At 40.5% G+C, this 20,070-nt stretch overlaps 1 protein-coding gene across 2 annotated transcripts in view; it reads left to right on the top strand.

The window, feature by feature from the left end:
* The window catches only part of cep152 (centrosomal protein 152), a 71,527-nt gene that overhangs the window by 29,314 nt on the left and 22,143 nt on the right, over positions 1–20,070 (top strand). Inside the window, exons 7-19 of one of the 2 annotated variants that reach the window (XM_070858378.1) lie at positions 3,013–3,153; positions 4,065–4,204; positions 6,170–6,370; positions 6,776–6,923; positions 7,311–7,402; positions 8,804–8,967; positions 9,635–9,845; positions 11,187–11,315; positions 11,432–11,562; positions 11,812–11,940; positions 12,623–12,755; positions 16,929–17,120; positions 19,480–19,770. In XM_070858378.1, coding sequence (XP_070714479.1) covers positions 3,013–3,153; positions 4,065–4,204; positions 6,170–6,370; positions 6,776–6,923; positions 7,311–7,402; positions 8,804–8,967; positions 9,635–9,845; positions 11,187–11,315; positions 11,432–11,562; positions 11,812–11,940; positions 12,623–12,755; positions 16,929–17,120; positions 19,480–19,770 — 2,102 coding nt within the window. The remainder of the gene's footprint in view (positions 1–3,012; positions 3,154–4,064; positions 4,205–6,169; positions 6,371–6,775; positions 6,924–7,310; positions 7,403–8,803; positions 8,968–9,634; positions 9,846–11,186; positions 11,316–11,431; positions 11,563–11,811; positions 11,941–12,622; positions 12,756–16,928; positions 17,121–19,479; positions 19,771–20,070) is intronic. The other variant, XM_070858379.1, reaches the window with a different exon arrangement.

Below are 20,070 nucleotides of genomic sequence, written 5' to 3'. Positions count from 1 at the left end.
CCTGTCCAAATTGCTTAAATCCAAGCAAAATCGTTTCCTTTTAAGTAACTTTTGTTTATTGAGATTAAAACATTACTTCAGGCAACCTGTTTGATCAATTATTCCACATCGATCTTTGGTCACTTAATTTGGATAAGTGCGTTCGCATAACTAATATTCCCAGAAGTTTTTCATTTTTGCATCAATTAAAATGAATACTTAATGTGTTAAATTTGCTTAAAAACATGGAAATCCCTGCTGGTAATGACAACTGAGCATACCAAAAGAGATTCATTATTTTATGGAACCGTTGATTATCATTTCTTTTCATTTCACAATCACCAAAGAATCCCTATTCTTTACATATTTTGCTTTTTAAAAAATTAGTTCATGGGATGTGGGCGTCGCTAGCAAGACGAGCATTTATTGCCCACCCCTAATTGCCCTTGAGAAGGTGGTGGTGAGCCATAGCCTTGAACCGCTACAGTCCTTGTGGCGAAGGTCCACCCATAGTGGGACTGGTTCCCTGGGATGAGGGGATTGCCCTGTGAGGAGAGATTGAGTAGACTAAGCCTATATTCCCTAGAGTTTAGAAGAATGAGAGGTTATCTAATTGTAACATAGAAAATTCTTAAGGGGCTTGACAGGGTAGATGCAGAGAGGATGTTTCCCTTGGTTGGGGAATCTAGAACATGGAGTCACAGTTGCAGAATAAGGGGTCGGCCATTTAAGACCGAGATAAATTTCTTCACTCAAAGGGTTGTGAATCTTTGGAATTCTCTACCCTAGACAGCTCTGAATGTTCAGTCGTTGAGTATATTCAAGTCAGAGGTTGATAAATGTTTGGGAACTAAGAGAATTAAGGAATATGGAGAGAGTGCGGGAAGGTGCTGAGGTAGAAGATCAGCCATGATCTTGTTGAATGGCGGAGCAGAGGCGAAGGGCCAAATGCCCTATTCAAGCTCCTATTTCTTATGTTCTTATCTGAAGGGAGTTCCAGGAATTTGGCCCAGCGACGATGAATGAACAGCAAAATATTTCCAAGTCAGGATGGTTTGTAACTTCGAGGGGAACTTATAGATGATGGTGTTCCTATGCACCTGCTGCCCTTAGCCTTCTAGGTGGTAGAGGGAGGAGGGGAGGTGCTGCTGAAGAAGCCTTGGTGAGTTGCTGCAGTGCATCTTGTGGATGGTACACACTGCAGACACAGTGCGCCGGTGGTGGAGGGAGTGAATGTTTAAGGTGGTGGATGGGATGCCAATCAAGCGGGCTGCTTTATCCTGGATAGTGTCGAGCATCTTGTGTTGTTTGAGCTGCACTCATCCAGGCAAGTGAGAGTATTCCATCACACTCCTGACTTATGCCTTGTAGAAAGGCTTTGGGGAGTCAGGAGGTGAGACACTCTCTGCAGAATACCCAGCCTCTGATCTGCTCTTGTTGCCACAGTATTTATTTATATGGCTGGTCCAGTTAAGTTTCTGATCAATGGTGACCCCCAGGATGTTGATGGTGGGGGCTTCAGCAATTGTAATGATATTGAATGTCAAGGAGCGATGGTTAGACTCTCTTGTTGGAGATGGTTGTTGCCTGGCACTTGTGCGGTGCGAATGTTACTTGCCACTTATCAGCCCAAGCCTGAATGTCATCCAGATTTTGCTGCCGGCATGGACTGCTTCATTGTCTGAGGAGTTGCGAATAGAACTGAACACTGCAATGATCAACAAACAGCCCCACTTTTGACCTTTTATGAAGCAGCTGAAGATGGTTGAGCCTAGGGCACTGCCCTGAGGAGCTCTTGCAGCGATGTCCTGGGATGATTGACCTCCAACAACCACAATCATCTTTCATTGTGCTAGGTATGACTCCAACCAGTGGAGATTTTTACTTCTGATTCCCATTGACTTAAATTTTACTAGGGCCCCTTGATACCATGCCATGTCAAATGCTGCATTGATGTCGAGGGCAGTCACTCTCACCTCATCTCTGGAATTCAGCTATTTTGTCCATGTTTGGACCAAGGCTGCAATGAAGTCTGGAACCGAGTAATCCTGGCAGAACCCAAACTGAGCATAGGTGAGCAGGTTATTGATAAGTAAGTGCCGCTTGATAACACTATTGACGACGCCTTCCATCACTTTGCTGATGATCGAGAGTAGACTGATGGGGTAGTAATTGGCTGGATTGGATTTGTCCTTTTGTGGACAGGACATACTGGGCTGTTTCCCACATTGTCTGGTAGATTCACTGGAACAGCTTGGGTAGAAGTGCGGCTAATTTCGGCGTATAAGTCTTTCAGCATGACAGCCAGGATGTAGTAGGGGCCTTTGTGTATCCGGTGCGCTCAGCCATTTCTTGATATCCCCTGTTTAAAATTGACATTAAAGTACTGCTTTCTGTGCCAAATACAGTGAAAATATATGTTGTGGTAAGTTCACCTCATTTATTGAATGATCATAACATGAAATGTGGAAAAGTGTATTATTTGACTATATTAGAATGGTCTCTAATTGGAAATCCTTTTTTTATTGATGAGTAATGTTCCTTTGTCATATAACTATCTTCCTGGAAAATTTAATTTAATTTTCAGTGCTGATAGTTTCAAGTTTGAATTCTTGTAATATGTATAGTGCCTATCTTAGGCAAGGTAGGGTTAAAAAAACGTACAGTCAGATTTACAAATGTTATATGGGCAATTGAACTATATAACTAGTGACATTTTTTTGCTTCCTGGGTTGTCCTTAGTTCCATTCAAGTTCTATTCCTTGTGTTGTTTTTGGTGATACCTGTACTCTCATCCAGGATTTATCTTGTAATCCTACAAATAGTTGTACCAGCACAGCAACTTGAAATTTAGTATTTTAAATTTCCCCCAAAAATGATCAAATAATTGCAATATTGATTAAAATATAGTTTTTTGCAATTGTTTACAAATAAGCCTTTTGCAATATGTGAAGTTGCAAAAAGCTAACCAATCCCTCCAACTTGCCTGTCTCCATTCTTTTTAATAGTTAGAATATTATCTGTATTCTACAGGTTCTACAGAAGCCCATCAATTTGCACAGTTACAAATACTTTACAATGCACGGGGAAGACAGTTAGAAGAAATGCAACACAAACAGGAAGAGTGTGCCCGTGAGATCAGATATTTGAATCATCAACTTGCCATGACTAAAGGTAATAGAACGACCTTAAATTTCAGCAGGTGTAAGTTATGAATGTTACTTGTTTTTTTTTTATAAAGACAAGAGAGAGAGTTTATCTGATATTCTCTGTTATTGGTGATATTCAGTTGCTGGCATTCAAATCTAGTAGGAGTACAGAATCTTAGCATGATGTTTCTTAAATAAATTGGAATTTGATGTTGTGGCTGCTAATTGATTTTGGGTACTATTAATATTTATTACTATTACTGCGAGAAAAGGGGGTGAGGAGAATGTTCCATAAACACTCTTTTTATATTTTTGTGGGAAGACATCAGCAAAACAATATATTTGTGAAACATATTAAAATTGTGCATGGCATCTTTATTAAAATGGGCTTATTGCATGATTCTGTAAAGAAAATAAAGAATTTGCATTTATATAGCGCCTTTCACATCTTCGGGGCGCCCAGAACTTTACAGTTAATTAATCACTTTTGAAGTATTATCACTGTTGTTGTTTCTGAAGTGTAAGCAAGCCGCAGCAGTGTTTTTACACAGGAAGGTCTCGCAAGCACCAATGTGATCAGTGACAAAAGCTATTGTATTTTTTTTCCGGTGTTGGTTGAAGGATAAATGTTGGCCAGGACACTGGGAGAAATCCCCTGCTCTTTGAATAGTACCATGAGAGCTTTTTTTGTCCACCGGAGTAGGCAGAGCGTCAGTTTAGCATACCATTCATAAAACAGCACCTCCAACAATGCAGCACTTCCACATTATTATATTGAGTGTCAGCCTAGATTATGTACTCCAGACCTGGAGTGGGGTTTGAGCCGACAATCTGACTCTGGGCCACCACTGAGCTCCGATTGACACTTGTTATTTCAATATTAATGTAAATGGCTCATAAATAAACTGGTCTTCACCAAGCTATATGGTTTTACAGGAGAAAAAGATGGTGTGGCTATTAGTTGTCAAGAGCTGCAGAAGTTGCTTCAAGATGCAAAAGAGCGCGAAGTGCAGCTGGAAGGCCAAATTAAAGCATTGGAGTCCAGAGTTCAAGATCTGAGTGCCAGCGAAGAAGAGGCAAGTATAAAGAATATTGGTTTTCCAGACATCTGTAACTCTATAGGCTTCCATATCTATGCATCTTTGGGCTTTCAAAATGAAACTAAGCACTTACTGCAGACATAAAATCAATTTAACTGAATAACTATTGACTGTTCATATTTTGGAAATTTTACTTTTTGACTAATTAAAAGCAGTTTTTTTTGCATGTAAAGTGGATATATTCTTTTCCTCAAGGATATGGAACTTTGTTGTCAAACAATTCAGCGTAAAGACTTGCCCCTTGTAGTTTGATATTTGATGCACCCAGATGATCTGGCATACCTGGACACATCACCAGGAAAACCTCTCCTGATGATTAAAGTAGTAAAATATTAATAATTTTAGATTACAGTGCTGATGTATGTAATAGTGGAAAATCTCAATCATTTTCATAAGTTGCTTATTGTGTCTTGCATGTTGCTTGAGCTACTTGTACAATTTAAAAAGCGCAAAAATGGTAATTAAATTATATAGTCCAAATGTCCTCTTGGCTCTGTTGGAAACATTGTCATTTGTGGGTTCAAGTCTCACACCAGGACTTGAGCAAAGTGAGACATTTCTTTCCATTTTCCATGCCAACTGATTTCATCAGTTTCTGACTGGCTACAGTTATGGGCTCAAAATTGGCCAGGAGTTGCTTCGTTTTTTTTTGGAGCAGCTTGATTTTTCTGGAGTATCTTAAAAGTCCCCATTTTGCACCTTCAATTTGTGCCAGTGTAAGTGAGTTAGTTAGGATTTTTTTTTAGTTTAGTTTAGTTTTTCTCAAAAGGGGGCGTTACTAGCCACCTACGCCAGTTTTGGCCATTTAGGCCACTTTGGCCAGCTAATAGTTACTCCAAATCTACTTCGGCCGGTGTATGTGGCCACTTCAGAAAACCCTTGCAGAGAGTTAAGAAATCAATGCAGGTAGGTACATCGGAGGCCAGCAGAACTTAATGACTTGACTAAAGAATGTGAATAAGATCAAACAGCTATACAGGACATCATATGACAAACTTCGCAAAGTTAATTTACTATACAACAGAAGCATTCATGGAAGCTTAAACTACAAAAATTAAAGTAGTAAAAGATAGTTGAATTAAATTGCCCTAATCTCAACTAATTTAAACAACTATTTGTTTGCAATGATTCTACTGGGCCAAATTTGAGCCCATATTATCTAAATAAAGTCTACTTCAATAAATAAGATATTCTCTCAGTGTTCCTCCGTCATTTATGTTCTTCTGTCACAATAGCAACAGGTGAATAGGCTTGACAAATGGTCATCACTATTCACAAGAGATAAAGCGTATTTACATAATTCTTTCAAAATATCCAAACGTCCAGGAAAATGACAAGCCATTAAGAAAGTTCAAAAATAGCTACAGTGCATAAAATTTCAAATCTGAGGTCGATTGCACCGGGAGGCCACTCGGCCAGGGATAGGGACAGGCATCGGGTCCCACACACAGCGGCTACAGCACGCACACAGAGAGGCTGGGGGCGAGGAGCTACTGCGCCTGTGTAGACATCCCAGCACTGTTTGTTCAGTGCAGGACGCTGGCTCCGCCCCCGACCCGACTGGCCACGCTGCACGAAGACCAAGGAGAGGCTGGCCAGAGGCCAAAGTGGGGAACGATTTACATATATATACCCCCGCCCCCCCCTCCCGGCCGCACTTATCAACGGAGAAAAGCAGTGCATCTCCGGTAAGTGTGCCGAATAAAGGGGTGGGCCAATTTTGAGCCCAGAGTGAGGGCATCTGAATGGGGCTCGAGGAAGAGTTGGAACTTGTACTGCCCCACAGGAGCATACCTATGCTATTCCTGAGTGGTGATGATCAGTCAAGTAACAGGAACCATACTCAAAATCTTCTGGCTGGTTTCTATGAATCTGAATCCTGATTGTATTCTCAGTTTTAACTATGCATGTTAAGGACATATTCCTTGGCTTTCTGTGCAGACGCTAAAGAACCAGAAGATTGCTGAGGCAGCCATGGACAGTATGCAACAGCAACTATCGGAGCTCTGTCGCTCAGAATCTCTCACTCGTGCCAGAGAGCAGCATGAGAATGTCATTGGTGTACTTAAACAAAAACATGACGAATCTCTCTTAGTAATGCAACAGACACTGGATGCAACTAATATTGCTTTGGAAGAACAGGTTAGTATCTGGCATATTTGATTGCGAATAGTCATTTTTATACTGGACTGATGCTACAATTATTGCACAGGTCTGCCTGATATAGCTGTCAACCGCTCAAAAAAGTACTTTTTAAAAATAGTAAATACGTTCAAATTTATAGGAGCTAGGGTGGCAACCAGCACAATTGAAGGGAATATTTACCAGTGAAGGGTCTGGGGGAAAAAGAGGGCAGTAAGAGCAAACCTGAACGATGTCAACTAAAACATTGCATTATTTTGAAAAGTTAAAAGATCATTTTAAATAAATAGTAAATGTTGTGCTTGCAGCTGAGGTGTATTGTGTAAGTCGCCTGTACAACTTAAAGTACAAAATGGTGAATAAACTTGTTTTTTGTTTTTCTTTCTCCTCGTCCTCTTCTGTCAGAAAGAGAATTCTAAGCGACTTGAGGAACAAGTTAAGCAGTTGCAAAGGCAACAGGAAGAAACCAAGTTGGAGAAAGCCGAAATAATTAATGGGCTGACAAAAAGTTTAGAAGCAAGTCAGCAGCAGTGCAGGGATTTACTGCACACAGGTTAGGAACCCACCAATCAACTTACTTAAGCAAATGCAGCATGAAAACTGCAGTCTAATATTTTTTTGTGGGGGAGTTTATCTCCTTTTCTGTCGACTACAATTTTTGATGATTCTTCTCATCTGTAACCAGACCACATTTCCCAGTCAGCATATCCTACAGGGACAAACTTGATGGCCTTACTGTCACAACTGTTGCCATAACTGATCCAGAGATGGCACGGAGTTTGTTTGGGACAGCTAAGCCTCAACGCCCACAGATTTACTCGGTGCCACAACAATCTTGTGGAACACAACTTCCAACCTATGACCGAGTTCTTAAACCTGTGATAGAGTAAATATTTTTTGATAAATTCCAGCACCGTAAACTATATTGTGTGTGTTTCAGGTTCAATGCAGGAGATCACTCAACTTCGGATCCAACTTCAACAAGTTCAGTCTGCCAAAAACATCAGTGACAACATAAACAAGGCTTTACAGGTCATAATGCTATCATTAATTCTACTTAATATAGTAATGTCTTCTAGAACTCTGAATTAATGTTTTTAATTACTAATGCATCTAGGTAAGCTGTTAGTGTGGATTTGATTTTCTGCATATTTGAGTGTTCAGATGCAATAAAATTTCAGGAGATTGAGGGGGGGAGAAACTGAAAGAATTGGTAAAGAAAAGTGATGATACAAACGAGCAAAAATGTAAAGAAAGGAATAATGGGGCAGAATTTCCCACGTCCCGGGTCCATACGAAGTTTCTACGGACCCGGGAAGGCATCGGAAAAGCCGGCTTTCAGCGCGCAATGCGCATGTGCTGAAAACCGGCTTTTCCGATCTGTCAAGCTGGAGCTTGACAGATCATAGCCAGATCGTGAGCGAGGATGCTAGATCTGGAGCGAGAACATTTGTACAGGCAAGATTGGGCTATTTACCCATATCTTGCCCAGAAAATGTCCTCAAAAAATCTTGCGCCTGAAAAAGCAGGCGCATAGCCGCCTTTTACAGGCGCAAGTGTTTTAAAACACACAAGAATTGTAAAATAAAATTATAAACATATAGTTTATTGTTTAAAAACCCTCCCCACTATGGGAAGTTTATTTTTAACCATAATTTTAAAAACTTTTTTAAAAATCGGAAAAATAGTTTATTTTTATAAGACATAATAACTTTAATTTCAATTAATTTTAAATGTGTGTGGTCCGTTTTTTTATTATTTTGTGTAATTGCTTTTGTTCCCATTAATAGCACTGAGAACTGGTAGTTACGCCAGTCTGTGCTATTAATGGGAACCTGTGAAATACTTAGCTGATTGGCTGAGCAGTCACACATGACTGCATCTTCTGCGTCGCGACCCTCTGCACGGGAGTGCACTTCACAACGCGGGAGGTGAAGGCCTCCCCATTGGAAATCAGGGCGCCTCCTAGACCACCAGGTAAATTCGTAAAAAATATCCAGCGAGGAGGCAAGTGCCCGCGGGAAGATCCCAGAGGAATTTCTGGGCCATTTATAATAAAAATCGTCTACGGCAATTGTATTTTGTTTCTTTGGACTTGAACACTTAATTGAAGAGCCCACTGGATTCTACTTTGACTTGAAAGCATGGCAAGCACACACTATTCTTGTTTGTGGAACTGTAATTGATTGAAACATGTCTTCTTGACATGAAATTTGTGCTTTTTGTTTACTTTGGATTTTTCTTGTTCTTGGGTACTTTGGTGTTCTAATACTGAAACATGAGAAATTTAATTAACTATTTGCTCTCCTCTGCTTTGGACCTACATCCTTCCACTGTCCCCAAATTGGCCCTTTAAAAGCAAACAAAATGTTTTCTCTCGCCCCTCGAATTCTGTGTGAATTGAAGTCAAACTAACTTATTTATCCTTTTTAGGAAGAGCTGGCTGACTTGAAGGAACAGATTATACTTTATGAATCTGCTGCTAAGATTGATGTTCTTATTAAAGAAGCACCAGGAGAATTAGAACTTCCATTATCTGATTCCTACATGGACCTCGGTATCAAGAATGGGAACTGGAAAATGCCCAGGTTCCAAAGGTAAAAACTGAATGGGCTTAAAGTGATAGTGCCTGTAATATAAAGTGCTAGTTGCTGTCTCTTACTGTATATCATGTTATCCAATTTTTAAAATCCCTTTCCACAATGAATCTTGCAAAATCATTATTTATATTTTTTCTCTTTTAAAGATTCATTATTGTGCTATGGAGTGTTGGCCTATAAATGATGTTATTTACAGCCAATGTTTATTAAACTTAGCTATTTAGTATTTTTAAGATGGTGCATTCATCAATAATCTTGAAGTTTTAGGTTGTGTTTTAAGGTCGATGTGTTGACATCTTTACAATGAACAAGGAATTCTGATTGATGCTCTTTTTTTTTCCTGACTTGCAATAAATAGAGAATAGTAACTGTCTGGAAGTCAGCACTAGGCAGGAGTCTCAGTCATACTTAACTTGCAGGAACAAAGATCAAAATGTTTAAAACAGAACTTCCTCTCAAGTGGGTGACCACTTGGGTTCCAGTAGTCATTGTGTAGGTAGATTTTGTTTTTGTAAAGGCTACGGTCAAAATAATGCAAATGTACAAGTCTTTAGACTAGAAAACTTTAACTCTAAGAAGAGTTTTAGGGAGGGCTAAGGAAGATACCCAGATGGTGGTGATTTTTATTGACCTTTACTTCCCTGTTCTCTGTCTCCTCTCTAAGTACAATGCGACTGGGAGGTTCAAATAAGACATTGTCTAAGGATAAGATGATACTAGACCTGAGGGCTGAACTGGAACGATCACTAAGCAGCATCAGAACAAAACGTCATCAAGTGACTCAGCTTCAGAATGAAATTAAAGAAAGTCAAAAGCAAATAGCTGAGCTAAAAGAGCTATTCCAAAATGCTGAAAAAATGGCAAGAAGTCATGAGGTCAGTTGTAAGGTTAATTCTGCTTTAAATGTGTAATATTTGATCAAGTACTGAAAATAAGAAATCCTGTGCACTTAGTTTAGTTCACCCATTTGTAACCATTATTAAGTGGAAAATGTAATTGTTTCAATTCACTGGCCATTTAACTGAGTGCAGTAATGCTTTCATAACTAAATTCTTGTCTAATTAATATTTGAATATTTTATGCCATTAGTTCAGAAAGCGGATTGGATGTCTCCAATTAACTGATTCCCTAATGACCACATTTAGAAGTAAATTTTCCCAGGAGTCTGTTTAGGCTTGTATTTCTACTTTAACTGCCCCTTTTTCCCCAAGCTATTTTCATCTGTTGCTATATACTACTCTTTTTGTCAGACTTCTACATTGATTTATGTACATTCTTTGCCTTATACATACCTTCATCACATCCAGACTCCTTGCTGGCCCCCTATTTTCTACCCTCCATAATTTCCAACTTGTTCAAAACTCCTTTGCCCGTATACTGTCTCATAATAATCCTACTCATTCTCACTCATCTGTATGGCTCTCTGTTCCCCAGTGTATTAAATTTTAAAACGTTTGTCCACAAATTCCTCCATCACCTAGCCCCACCTTTCTCTGCAGTTCCCTTGAGTCATATATCCTAGTCCAAATACACCTTTCTGTGCATCCTTTCATGCCACCATTGGTGACCAAACACTCAGCTACCATGACCCTACAGTCTGGAGCTTCCTCTTTAAATCCCTCTGCCTTACAATCTCTGCACCTTTTTAGAAAAGCCTTCCTAACTTGGCTTGGCATCCATTTATCTTTGTTAAATTTGTTTGTGACATGCCTTGGAACGTCTTTACATTAAAGGCATGTTGTTGGGTTCTGTACACTTCGATTAGTATGATAGTGGAACCAGACATTGCTACTGTGAGTCAGATATGTGTATGTATATATGGCTATATGTACTTCACTTGTATTACACACTTAGAAAACTGATTCCTTATGACTTTCTGAATTATTTATTTGTCCTCATTTTGCTCTTCTCTTCAGCATTCTTGAGTAGCAGCATTTCTTTTCTATAAATTCCAATCCAGCTCTGTTCTCAGATTATTTTTTGGGCAGTTTTCAATAATCAGAAGCTCACTCCAGCCTTCTCCGTCTCCTGCTTTCTTGCAATCAGCTGGCTATTGATAGTCAAGTCGTGTTTCCAAATAAATTTTCACTATGAAATATTAATGAGTGTAATAAAAGTCAGATTCTTTTCACGACTTAATACTGTTTTCACCAAATCATCTATTGTGAGAAGATGATTCGAAGGCTACATAACTGAATTTAATTGTATGCATTCAGGTGAGGGCCAGCACATTAGAAAAGCAGCTGGAAGCAGTAGGACCCTGCTCATCTGCCTCCGAAAAGGCTCTCCGAGAAGAAGTTGAGAGGCTGCAATGCGAGACACAGGTTCTACTCAAAGAAATTGAGGTGAAAATTGAAATCCGGTTCAAAATGTAACTCTTCAATAGGTGCACAATCAGATTAGTGCCCTTCTTAATTTTAATCCCTATTTTAAAAGCAAAAATTTCTGCTGCTTTATTTAGAATAAACAGCAGCAGATTGAAAAACTAACGGGTAGTGAGAAGCAATTTAAAGAAGCAAACCAGGAATTGTACAAGGAGATGCGTCAGATGATCCAGGACTTTGACCAGGATAAGCAAGAGGCAATTAACAGGTACAATGTAAAGCTATTAATTGAATGAAGTGGGCAGTGGCATTCAAGACAAAAGCGTTCTTGCATATTGATGGCATACAATTACTCAGCCTTTAATGGTTAGTGTACTTCAGTTTAGTTACAGCAAGGGTATTTAAGAGAATTTGCGCATCAGTCTAATGCATTAAAAGCTTTACTTTGATGTGAGTGGCACAAAAAAAGCAACGTGCTTATGTATGTTTTGTTTGTTTTTGACGTGACTTCTTGTAGATGTGAGCGAATTCATCAGCAACATCATGAGGACTCCAAATGTCGACTTCAGCAGGAGCTGCTGGAGCAGCATGAATTGGAGAAAGCTCAACTGACTCAGTTTTATAAACAGCAAATCACACAAGTAAAGTGAGTTTATGATCGAATTAACTCTGTAAAGTCTTTCTGTCTAATTAATTTAAATCAAGACTCAGTCAAAAGTCTGTTCAGTTTTATAAACCAGCGTTGCCCAATAGAAATAGCTAACTAGCCACAGGTGTGGTTATGGCTACACCATTTTAGTTGCATGCATTAATTTTAGTGGGAAACGGTTTGCATACACTCAACATAATATAGGTAAATGAACTCCACAGTGTATATTTACTTAACAAGCATCTCGCACCATTCAATAACCAAAAAAGTAAAGCCCTCACTGATCAAAAGACCCTCGCACACTCTGCTTTTCATAACATTTTACAAACTCAAAGTTTAAAGCACGTATGCATGCACCATCCAAATAGGGATATTGAGATCACATGCCCAATGACAAAGGGTCTCAGTTTTTTAAATTTACAAATCAGAAATACAGTTCATCACTTACACAAAGTACAAAAATGGGCATAAACTACATGTATTCAAAATGAGTCAATATGAATGTGTATGCACAATATAATAAGCCTTGAACCGGGTGTGTACAGTTTTGTGACCGATGAAATGCTACCTTCTTTATCCATCAAGAAATTAGTGTATGATGGAATTGCATTTTTGTTCTGCACGTGATTTCACTGGACCAATTTTCTTTTTTCCTTCTAAATCCTTTTTCATGCATTAGTAGTCACCTGGAGCAACTGAATCATGAGATGTCTGGAGTGCAGGAGTGCTACATTACCATTTGTAAGGAAAAGGACACCTTGGAGAGCAGATTAAGAGAGGAATTATCCCTCAAGTTAATAACAGAACAGGAAGTTAGTACTTAATGTGAAAAAACATTTTCTTTCGTGTTCAATGGATTTGTTGCATGTCCCAATTTGAGGTGGGGAAATCATACGGTGCCTGTTCATTTTGAAACTTTGGAGACAACATTACATGATATTCCCCACTACTTTTACATTGCATAAACCTCATGGCATTGCCACTAGTTCTCAAAGTCCAGGTCTTGTACCACTGGCTGAATGTTGAATGTATAATTATCAAAGCTCACTAAAACTAGTTGTTGGGAGGATGCATTTTATCAGGTCTTCTGGCTGATGGTTTTAATGAGCCCTGGCAATTTGTCATTTGACTTGCATACATAGCACAAGGCCCATGCTTTGGGAACCAGCAACACTGGTGTTGTCTTGTACAGTATAAAAGCAGTTTTCATGTTTGGTCAGGTGACGATCTTGAATTATTTTTCTCCTACCATTGGGCTCAGATTTGGCCCACCCCTTTTTTCGGCGCACTCACCAGAGATGCGGCGACTTTGTGGGCTGAAAACGGCGGCGAAAAAATCTCCCCCGATTCTGGTCGCTGTGTTGCCTCTCCCGGGCCTTGGCGCGGCGTGGCCAGCCGATTGGAGGGGGTGGAGCTTAGAGCACTGTGCCAAAAACCGTGCCGGCAGCTCTCCACATATGCGTTGGAGTGTGCGCGCATGCACAGTAGCTCCTGCCCCCAGCTTCTGCGTGCTGCAGCGATGGACCCAATGCGTCCCACCCCTATCCCAGGCCGAGTGGCCTCCCGGGCTAGAAGGCCACAACAAGCAGGTTGGTGCGGGGCCCAAGCTGGCGGGGGGTGGGTGGGAAAAGAGTTTTGATCTGGGGTGGAGGGGTTGATCCCAGGGGGGTGTGATAACTGCGTAGCCAGTAATTCTAATGAGCTTACTCAAGACTTTCCTCAACCCTGCTGATGAAAATACTTTCCTAACCAAGTTAATGAAAAATACTTTCAAATATATCGTTTGGAAAGCAGTGACAGGATTGGTCCAAGTCAGCATGGATTTATGAAAGGGAAATCATGCTTGACGAATCTTCTGGAATTTTTTGAGGATGTAACTAGCCGAGTGGACAAGGGAGAACCAGTGGATGTGGTGTATTTGGACTTTCAAAAGGCTTTTGACAAGGTCCCACACGAGATTAGTGTGCAAAATTAAAGCACATGGTATTGGTGGTAATGTACTGATGTGGATAGCGAACTGGTTGGCAGACAGGGAGCAGAGAGTCGGGATAAACGGGTCCTTTTCAGAATGACAGGCAGTGACTAGTCGAGTGCCGCAGGGCTCAGTGCTAGGACCTCAGCTCTTTACAATATACGTTAATGATTTAGATGAAGGAATTGATTGTAATATCTCCAAGTTTGCAGATGACACTAAACTGGGTGGCGGTGTGAGCCTTGAGGAGGATGCTAAGAGGCTGCAGGGTGACTTGGACAGGTTAGATGAGTGGGCAAATGCATGGCAGATGCAGGATATTGTGGATAAATGTGAGGTTATCCATTCTGGGGGCAAAAACACGAAGGCAAAATATTATCTGAATGGCGGCAGATTAGGAAAAGGGGAGGTGCAACGAGACCTGGGTGTCATGGTTCATCAGTCATTGAAAGTTGGCATGCAGGTACAGCAGGCGGTGAAGAAGGCAAATGGTATGTTGGCCGTCATAGCTAGGGGATTTGAGCATAGGAACAGGGAGGTCTTACTGCAGTTGTACAGGGCCTTGGTGAGGCCTCACCTGGAATACTGTGTTCAGTTTTGGTCTCCTAATCTGAGGAAGGACGTTCTTGAGGGTGTGCAGCGATTGTTCACCAGACTGATTCCAGGGGTGGCTGGACTGACATATGCGGAGAGACTGGATCAACTGGGCCTTTATACATTGGAGTTTAGAAGGATGAGAGGGGATCTCACAGAAAACATATAAGATTCTGACGGGACGAGACAGGTTAGATGCGGGAAGAATGTTCCCGATGTTGGGAAAGTCAAGAACCAGGAGTCACAGTCGAAGGATAAGGGGCAAGCCATTTAGGACTGAGATGAGGAGAAACTTCTTCACTCAGAGTTGTGAACCTGTGGAATTTCCTGTCGCAGAGAGTTGTTGATGCCAGTTCATTGGATATATTCAAGAGGGAGTTAGATATGGCCCTTACGGCTAAAGGGATCAAGGGGTATGGAGAGAAAGCAGGAAAGCAGTACTGAGGGAATGATCAGCCATGATCTTATTGAATGGTGGTGCAGGCTCGAAGGGCCGAATGGCCTACTCCTGCACCTATTTTCTATGTTAATCAATTCTTGAACATTAGATTTGGTGGAATAATTTTGCTAGAATTTTCAAAATATTTAAAAGCATAAAACAAACAGTAAATTTCCTGGCTATATGGTATAAAATATTTCTATGATGGTGGGTGAGCTTAGGCGGCTGGGAGAACATAAGAACATAAGAATTACGAGCAGGAGGTACTTCTATTTTTTATTTGGATATTTTGAAAAAAGTATGTAAATATGTTTTGTCTCTTTACTACTTTTATTTTTGTAGTTTAAGCTTCCTTGAATGCTTCTGTTGTATACCGCGGAAAGAGCGTGCGGCAAACCAGTCCCACCCACCCCTTCCCTCAATGACTATCTGTCCGACCTGTGACAGAGTCTGTGGCTCTCGTATTGGACTGTTCAGCCACCAAAGAACTCACTTCAGGAATGGAAGCAAGTCTTCCTCGATTCCGAGGGACTGTCTATGATGATGATGATGATGATGATAGTAAATTAACTTTGCGAAGTTTGTCATATGATGTCCTGTATAGCTGTTTGATCCTATTCAAATTCTTTAGTCAAGTCATTAAGTTCTACTGGCCTCCGATGTACCTACCTGCGCTGATTTCTTAACTCTCCGCAAGGGTTTTCTGTGTGACCACATTCGCTGGCCTAAGTTAGTTTGGAGTAACTATTAGCAATCCAAAGTGGCCTAAATGGCCAAAACTGGCGTAGGTGGCTGGTAACGCCCCCTTTTTGAAAAAACTAAACTAAACTTAAAAAATCCTAACTAACTCACTTACACTGGTGCAAATTGAAAGTGCAAAATGGGGATTTTTAAGATACTCCAGAAAAATCAAGTTGCTCCCAAAAAAAACAGAGCAACTCCTGGGCAATTTTGAGCCCAGAAACACCAGTTAGAATGTGCCTAGTCCATCAGAAAAGAAAGATATCCTAAGTTCTGCATGTTTTCAAATCCCTGTTAGAACTTTGTTGATCGCTTCAGGTGCCTTCCCCTTGAATAAAGCACAAGTTAGATGCAGAGTAGAGTTCCAATAATTGACCAAAACCAAAATAATCCAGTGGTATAAATAGAATAACCAGAGTGACTAGTTATTGTAGTCTGTTACAACGCTGTCCTTTCACCTCTAAAATCTGAATTCAAATTCAGCCCAGTTTGGATTAAAAATCTTTCTGTATTAGGATCCTAAATTAAACTAATTTAGGGAGGTATCATTACTACTTTCTTATCTACAGCATCAATCCACAGAAGCAAAATACTGTGGAAGCTGGAAATCTGAAATAAATACTTAAGGCTGAGAGAAGTTTTTGGACTCTCGGGGAATCGAGGGATATGGAGATCAGGCAGGAAAGTGTTGAGGTCGATGATCAGCTATGATATTGAATGGCGGAGCAGGCTTGATGGGCTGAAGGGCCTACTCCTGCTCCTATTTCTTATGTTCTTATGGGTGATGTCTGCTGAGAGAAATAGAACTGTCCTGCTAGAGCAGTGGGGCAATGTTTTTCAAACTTACTGTGTGGGGTACCTCTGCAAATATTGTCGTGCACATGGGAATTACCAGAAAACATATTGGGATACTCCCAGTCTTAACTTCAAAAATACAATGTCAGCCATCCAAAAGACAACATACCCTTATTGCATTAAAACATTTTAGTATACAACAGAAATAATAATTTGTACTTGCAGAAAAATGTAGAATTCTTGAGGTACAGTGCTGGTATTGAGCAACACACCCAGTTCTAAACAGTCAGAAAATTAATGAGCCTTTAGCCTATTGACAAGGGCTTTTTAATGCATTTCCCTCGTACACAACTGCTTAGAATAAAAGGAATTTTTGCTCCTTGTTATAAATGTAATTACACTGTGGTACAGTACTTGAAGTGATCATTTTGATTTTTTTTTAAGATGAAAAATAAATTTTTAGAGGAAGTGAAAGAGCGTTTGAGTGAGCTGGAGGCGGAGCTGGAAGAAAAGCACACGGTTGCGATAGAAGCTGCAAAGGAGCAATGGATGAGGGGAAAAGAAACTGTTATCAAGCAGCAAGTTGAGAGGGGTGTTGAGCTGGCCAAAACACAATGGGAAGAACATCAACAAAAGGTGATAACACATCTTGGCGATAAAATGAAAGTGGTAAAAATGTAGTGCTCTGCTGAGCCTTCACTGTCATCACCATGTTCGTAATAAGAGCTTGTAGTTTTATTCTCCGCTTCGTAAAATAAATCTCCTATGTGCTCAGATTTCTCTGGTGGTATTTTCTGAAGTAAAGGGTTACAAAGGTATTTTTTTTAAGGGTTTTTTTTTTAGTTTTACTTTGATTTATATTCTGGTAGTTGTACATTTCTTTTTGTTTGTAGTGTTTTTCTAAACTACTTGCTCTATCTCTATTCACTGAAGAGAAATTATTTCCAAATACAGTAGATTTTATTTTCTCAACCATTAATGGTAAAGCTTCATTAGAGTGTTACATAATTACCATCTTGTACTGACTCGCACCAAGTCCCGTTCACCCATCACCCCTGTGTTCGCTGATCTACATTGGCTCCCGGTTGAGCAATGCCTCGATTTCAAAATTCTCCTCCTTGTTTAAAAATCCCTCCATGGCCTCGCCCCTCCCGATCTCTGTAATCTCCTTCAGCCTCACAACCCCTCCCCCCCGAGATATATGTGCTCTTCAAATTCTGCCCTCTTGAGCAACCCTAATTATAACAGCATTCAGCTGCCTAGGCCCTAAGCTTTGGAACTTCCTCCATAAACCTCCCCGCCTCTCTACCTCTTTTTTTCCTCCTTTAAGTCGCTTCTTAAATCCTACCTCTTTGACCAAGCTTTTGGTCATCTACTGTAATTTCTTCTTGTGTGGCTCGGTGTCCAATTTTTTGTTGTTTTGTAACAGTCCTGTGAAGCACCTTGAGATGTTTTACTATGTTAAAGGTGCGATATAAATGAGTTGTTGTTGTATTTCCTCTGAATCACTGGAATTATGTAGAAAATGCACCACATTCCATTAGGTGTGATGTTGGAACGGTCTGGGTCCTACAAAAAAAGAACTTTAATTTATATAGCGCCATTCACGATCTCGGGATGTGCCAAAGTGCTTTGCAGCTAATGAAGTACTTTGAAGTGTAGTTGTTGTTGTAACGTAGGGAAAGGCGGCAGCCGATTTGCGCACAACAAGATGCGACAAACAACAATGTGATAATGACTAGATAATCAGTTTTTTTTTTTAATTGATGTTTGTTGAGTACAGGTTGAGCGCCGAAATCCGGAGTTCCAAAATTCGGAATGTTCCGGAATCCGGACACCGGAAAATGTTCCGAAATCCGAACTCCCTGGCCCTCGGCAGCCCAACTTCGCCTCGGCTGCTCGACCTCGCTCCGGCCCTCGGCGGCACGACCTCCAACCCGACTTCGCCCACCCCGACTTCGCACGGCCTGACCTCGCCCCAGCTCTCTTTCCCCCGCCCCCCCCCGCCCTGTTACCTCAGTGGGCCGACCTCGCCCCCTTACCTTGGCTGACCCACCCCACCTACCTCGGCCCAAGCAAAGATGTTCCAAAATCCAGAAATACCCGGAACGGCCTCGGTCCCGAGTTTTCCGGATTTTGGATGCTCAACCTGCAATAAATATTGGGCAGGATAATGGGAGAACCCATCTGCTCTTCTTCCAATAGTGCCGTGGGATCTTTTACATCCACGTGAGAGGAAAAATAGCGCTCTACAAAATTAATTACTTTTGAAATACTGTGACTGTTTTTTTTTTTTAAATCCAATTTCTTTTCAGATCAACTCTAACGCCAAAGATGTGACTGTTATGTAAGCAGTGCATGCAGAATTGTGTTTTACATGCAAAGAACAGAATTCCTAGTCCTGGAAATATAACGTGGGTTGATATTTGTCTACCAATCAACAAGCAGAAAGCTTAATAACTCAATTGCTAACACTCTCAGCCTGTGCAACAGAAAACTTTTGGTTTGCAGCAAACTCCAAGCCCCAAGGGTTAAAGCAATGAGCAAGACATAGCTTCTTTTAGGAAAAGTGCCCTCTCTGATGATGGGGGAAAACCTAAGAAATATCTGAGTGAAGTCTGAACATCCTTTAGGTACTGTGACTATGTAGCTTCGCCTCTCCTGATTCTTTGACCCAGCTTGAAAATAAAAGATTATTAGACAACATCATTTCTAGTCAACTGACTTAGTTAATGTTAAAATGAACCACTCATCTTTTGGGGAAGTAGTGAAGGAGTGGGCTACATCATTATCCATATGCTTCTGTCAACTCTGGTTATAGGGTTACTATTCCCAGGGCTAATATGATTGCTGAAAATCTATTTGCATGAAGTCTAGTCTAATTGATCAATTTTCTTTACAACGAGAGTAAATAATCTATCTACCATTAGATGCAGGGTTGAGGTGTTTTAATTTCAAGCATTTTCATTGCTTGTCCCAATTTATTTTTTGTTAGGTTAAAGACCAAGCAATACATGCAATTGAGACAGAATGGCAGCTTTGTCTCCATAAGACTGTGGAAGCTGTTGAGAAAAAGACTTCATCCAAGAGAGAGCAAATTTGTCAAACTGAGCAGTTCTCTGACGGAGAAGTTTATACATGCCATGAATTAGAAAGTCGGCTTGCTTCTCTAAAAATAACATTGGAGCACCAAGCTAAGGAGCAAAAAATCAAGGCAGTTGCAGAGGCTTTAAAACAACGTGAACTAGAACTGCAGAAAGGGCATGAAGATAATGTGGCCAAACTGGTAAGATATGGAACATTGATGCCAATACAGAATGTGAAAAACAATGACTTGTGCTTTGCAAAGGTCAATATTTACATAATACAAATTAGTGGAAGACTTGAAGCACTTGTTTTCATATAATGCCTCATCATCTCTGAGACATCTCGAAGTGTTTCACATAAAACAAATTACTTTGAAGTGGAGTACTGTTCTATAGGCAAATGTGGCAGCTGGTTTTGTGCAGTATAGCATCCCATTAACAGCAATTGGATGCGTGACGTTATTCTGTTTTTGGTACTTGCTTTTGGATTGAGGGATGAA

The sequence above is a fragment of the Pristiophorus japonicus genome, chromosome 17 (assembly GCF_044704955.1).
Source record: "Pristiophorus japonicus isolate sPriJap1 chromosome 17, sPriJap1.hap1, whole genome shotgun sequence".
Classification (NCBI taxonomy): Eukaryota; Metazoa; Chordata; class Chondrichthyes; family Pristiophoridae; genus Pristiophorus; species Pristiophorus japonicus.
Note: the sequence above shows the minus strand (reverse complement) of the source record. Positions and strands in the feature narration are given on the sequence as shown.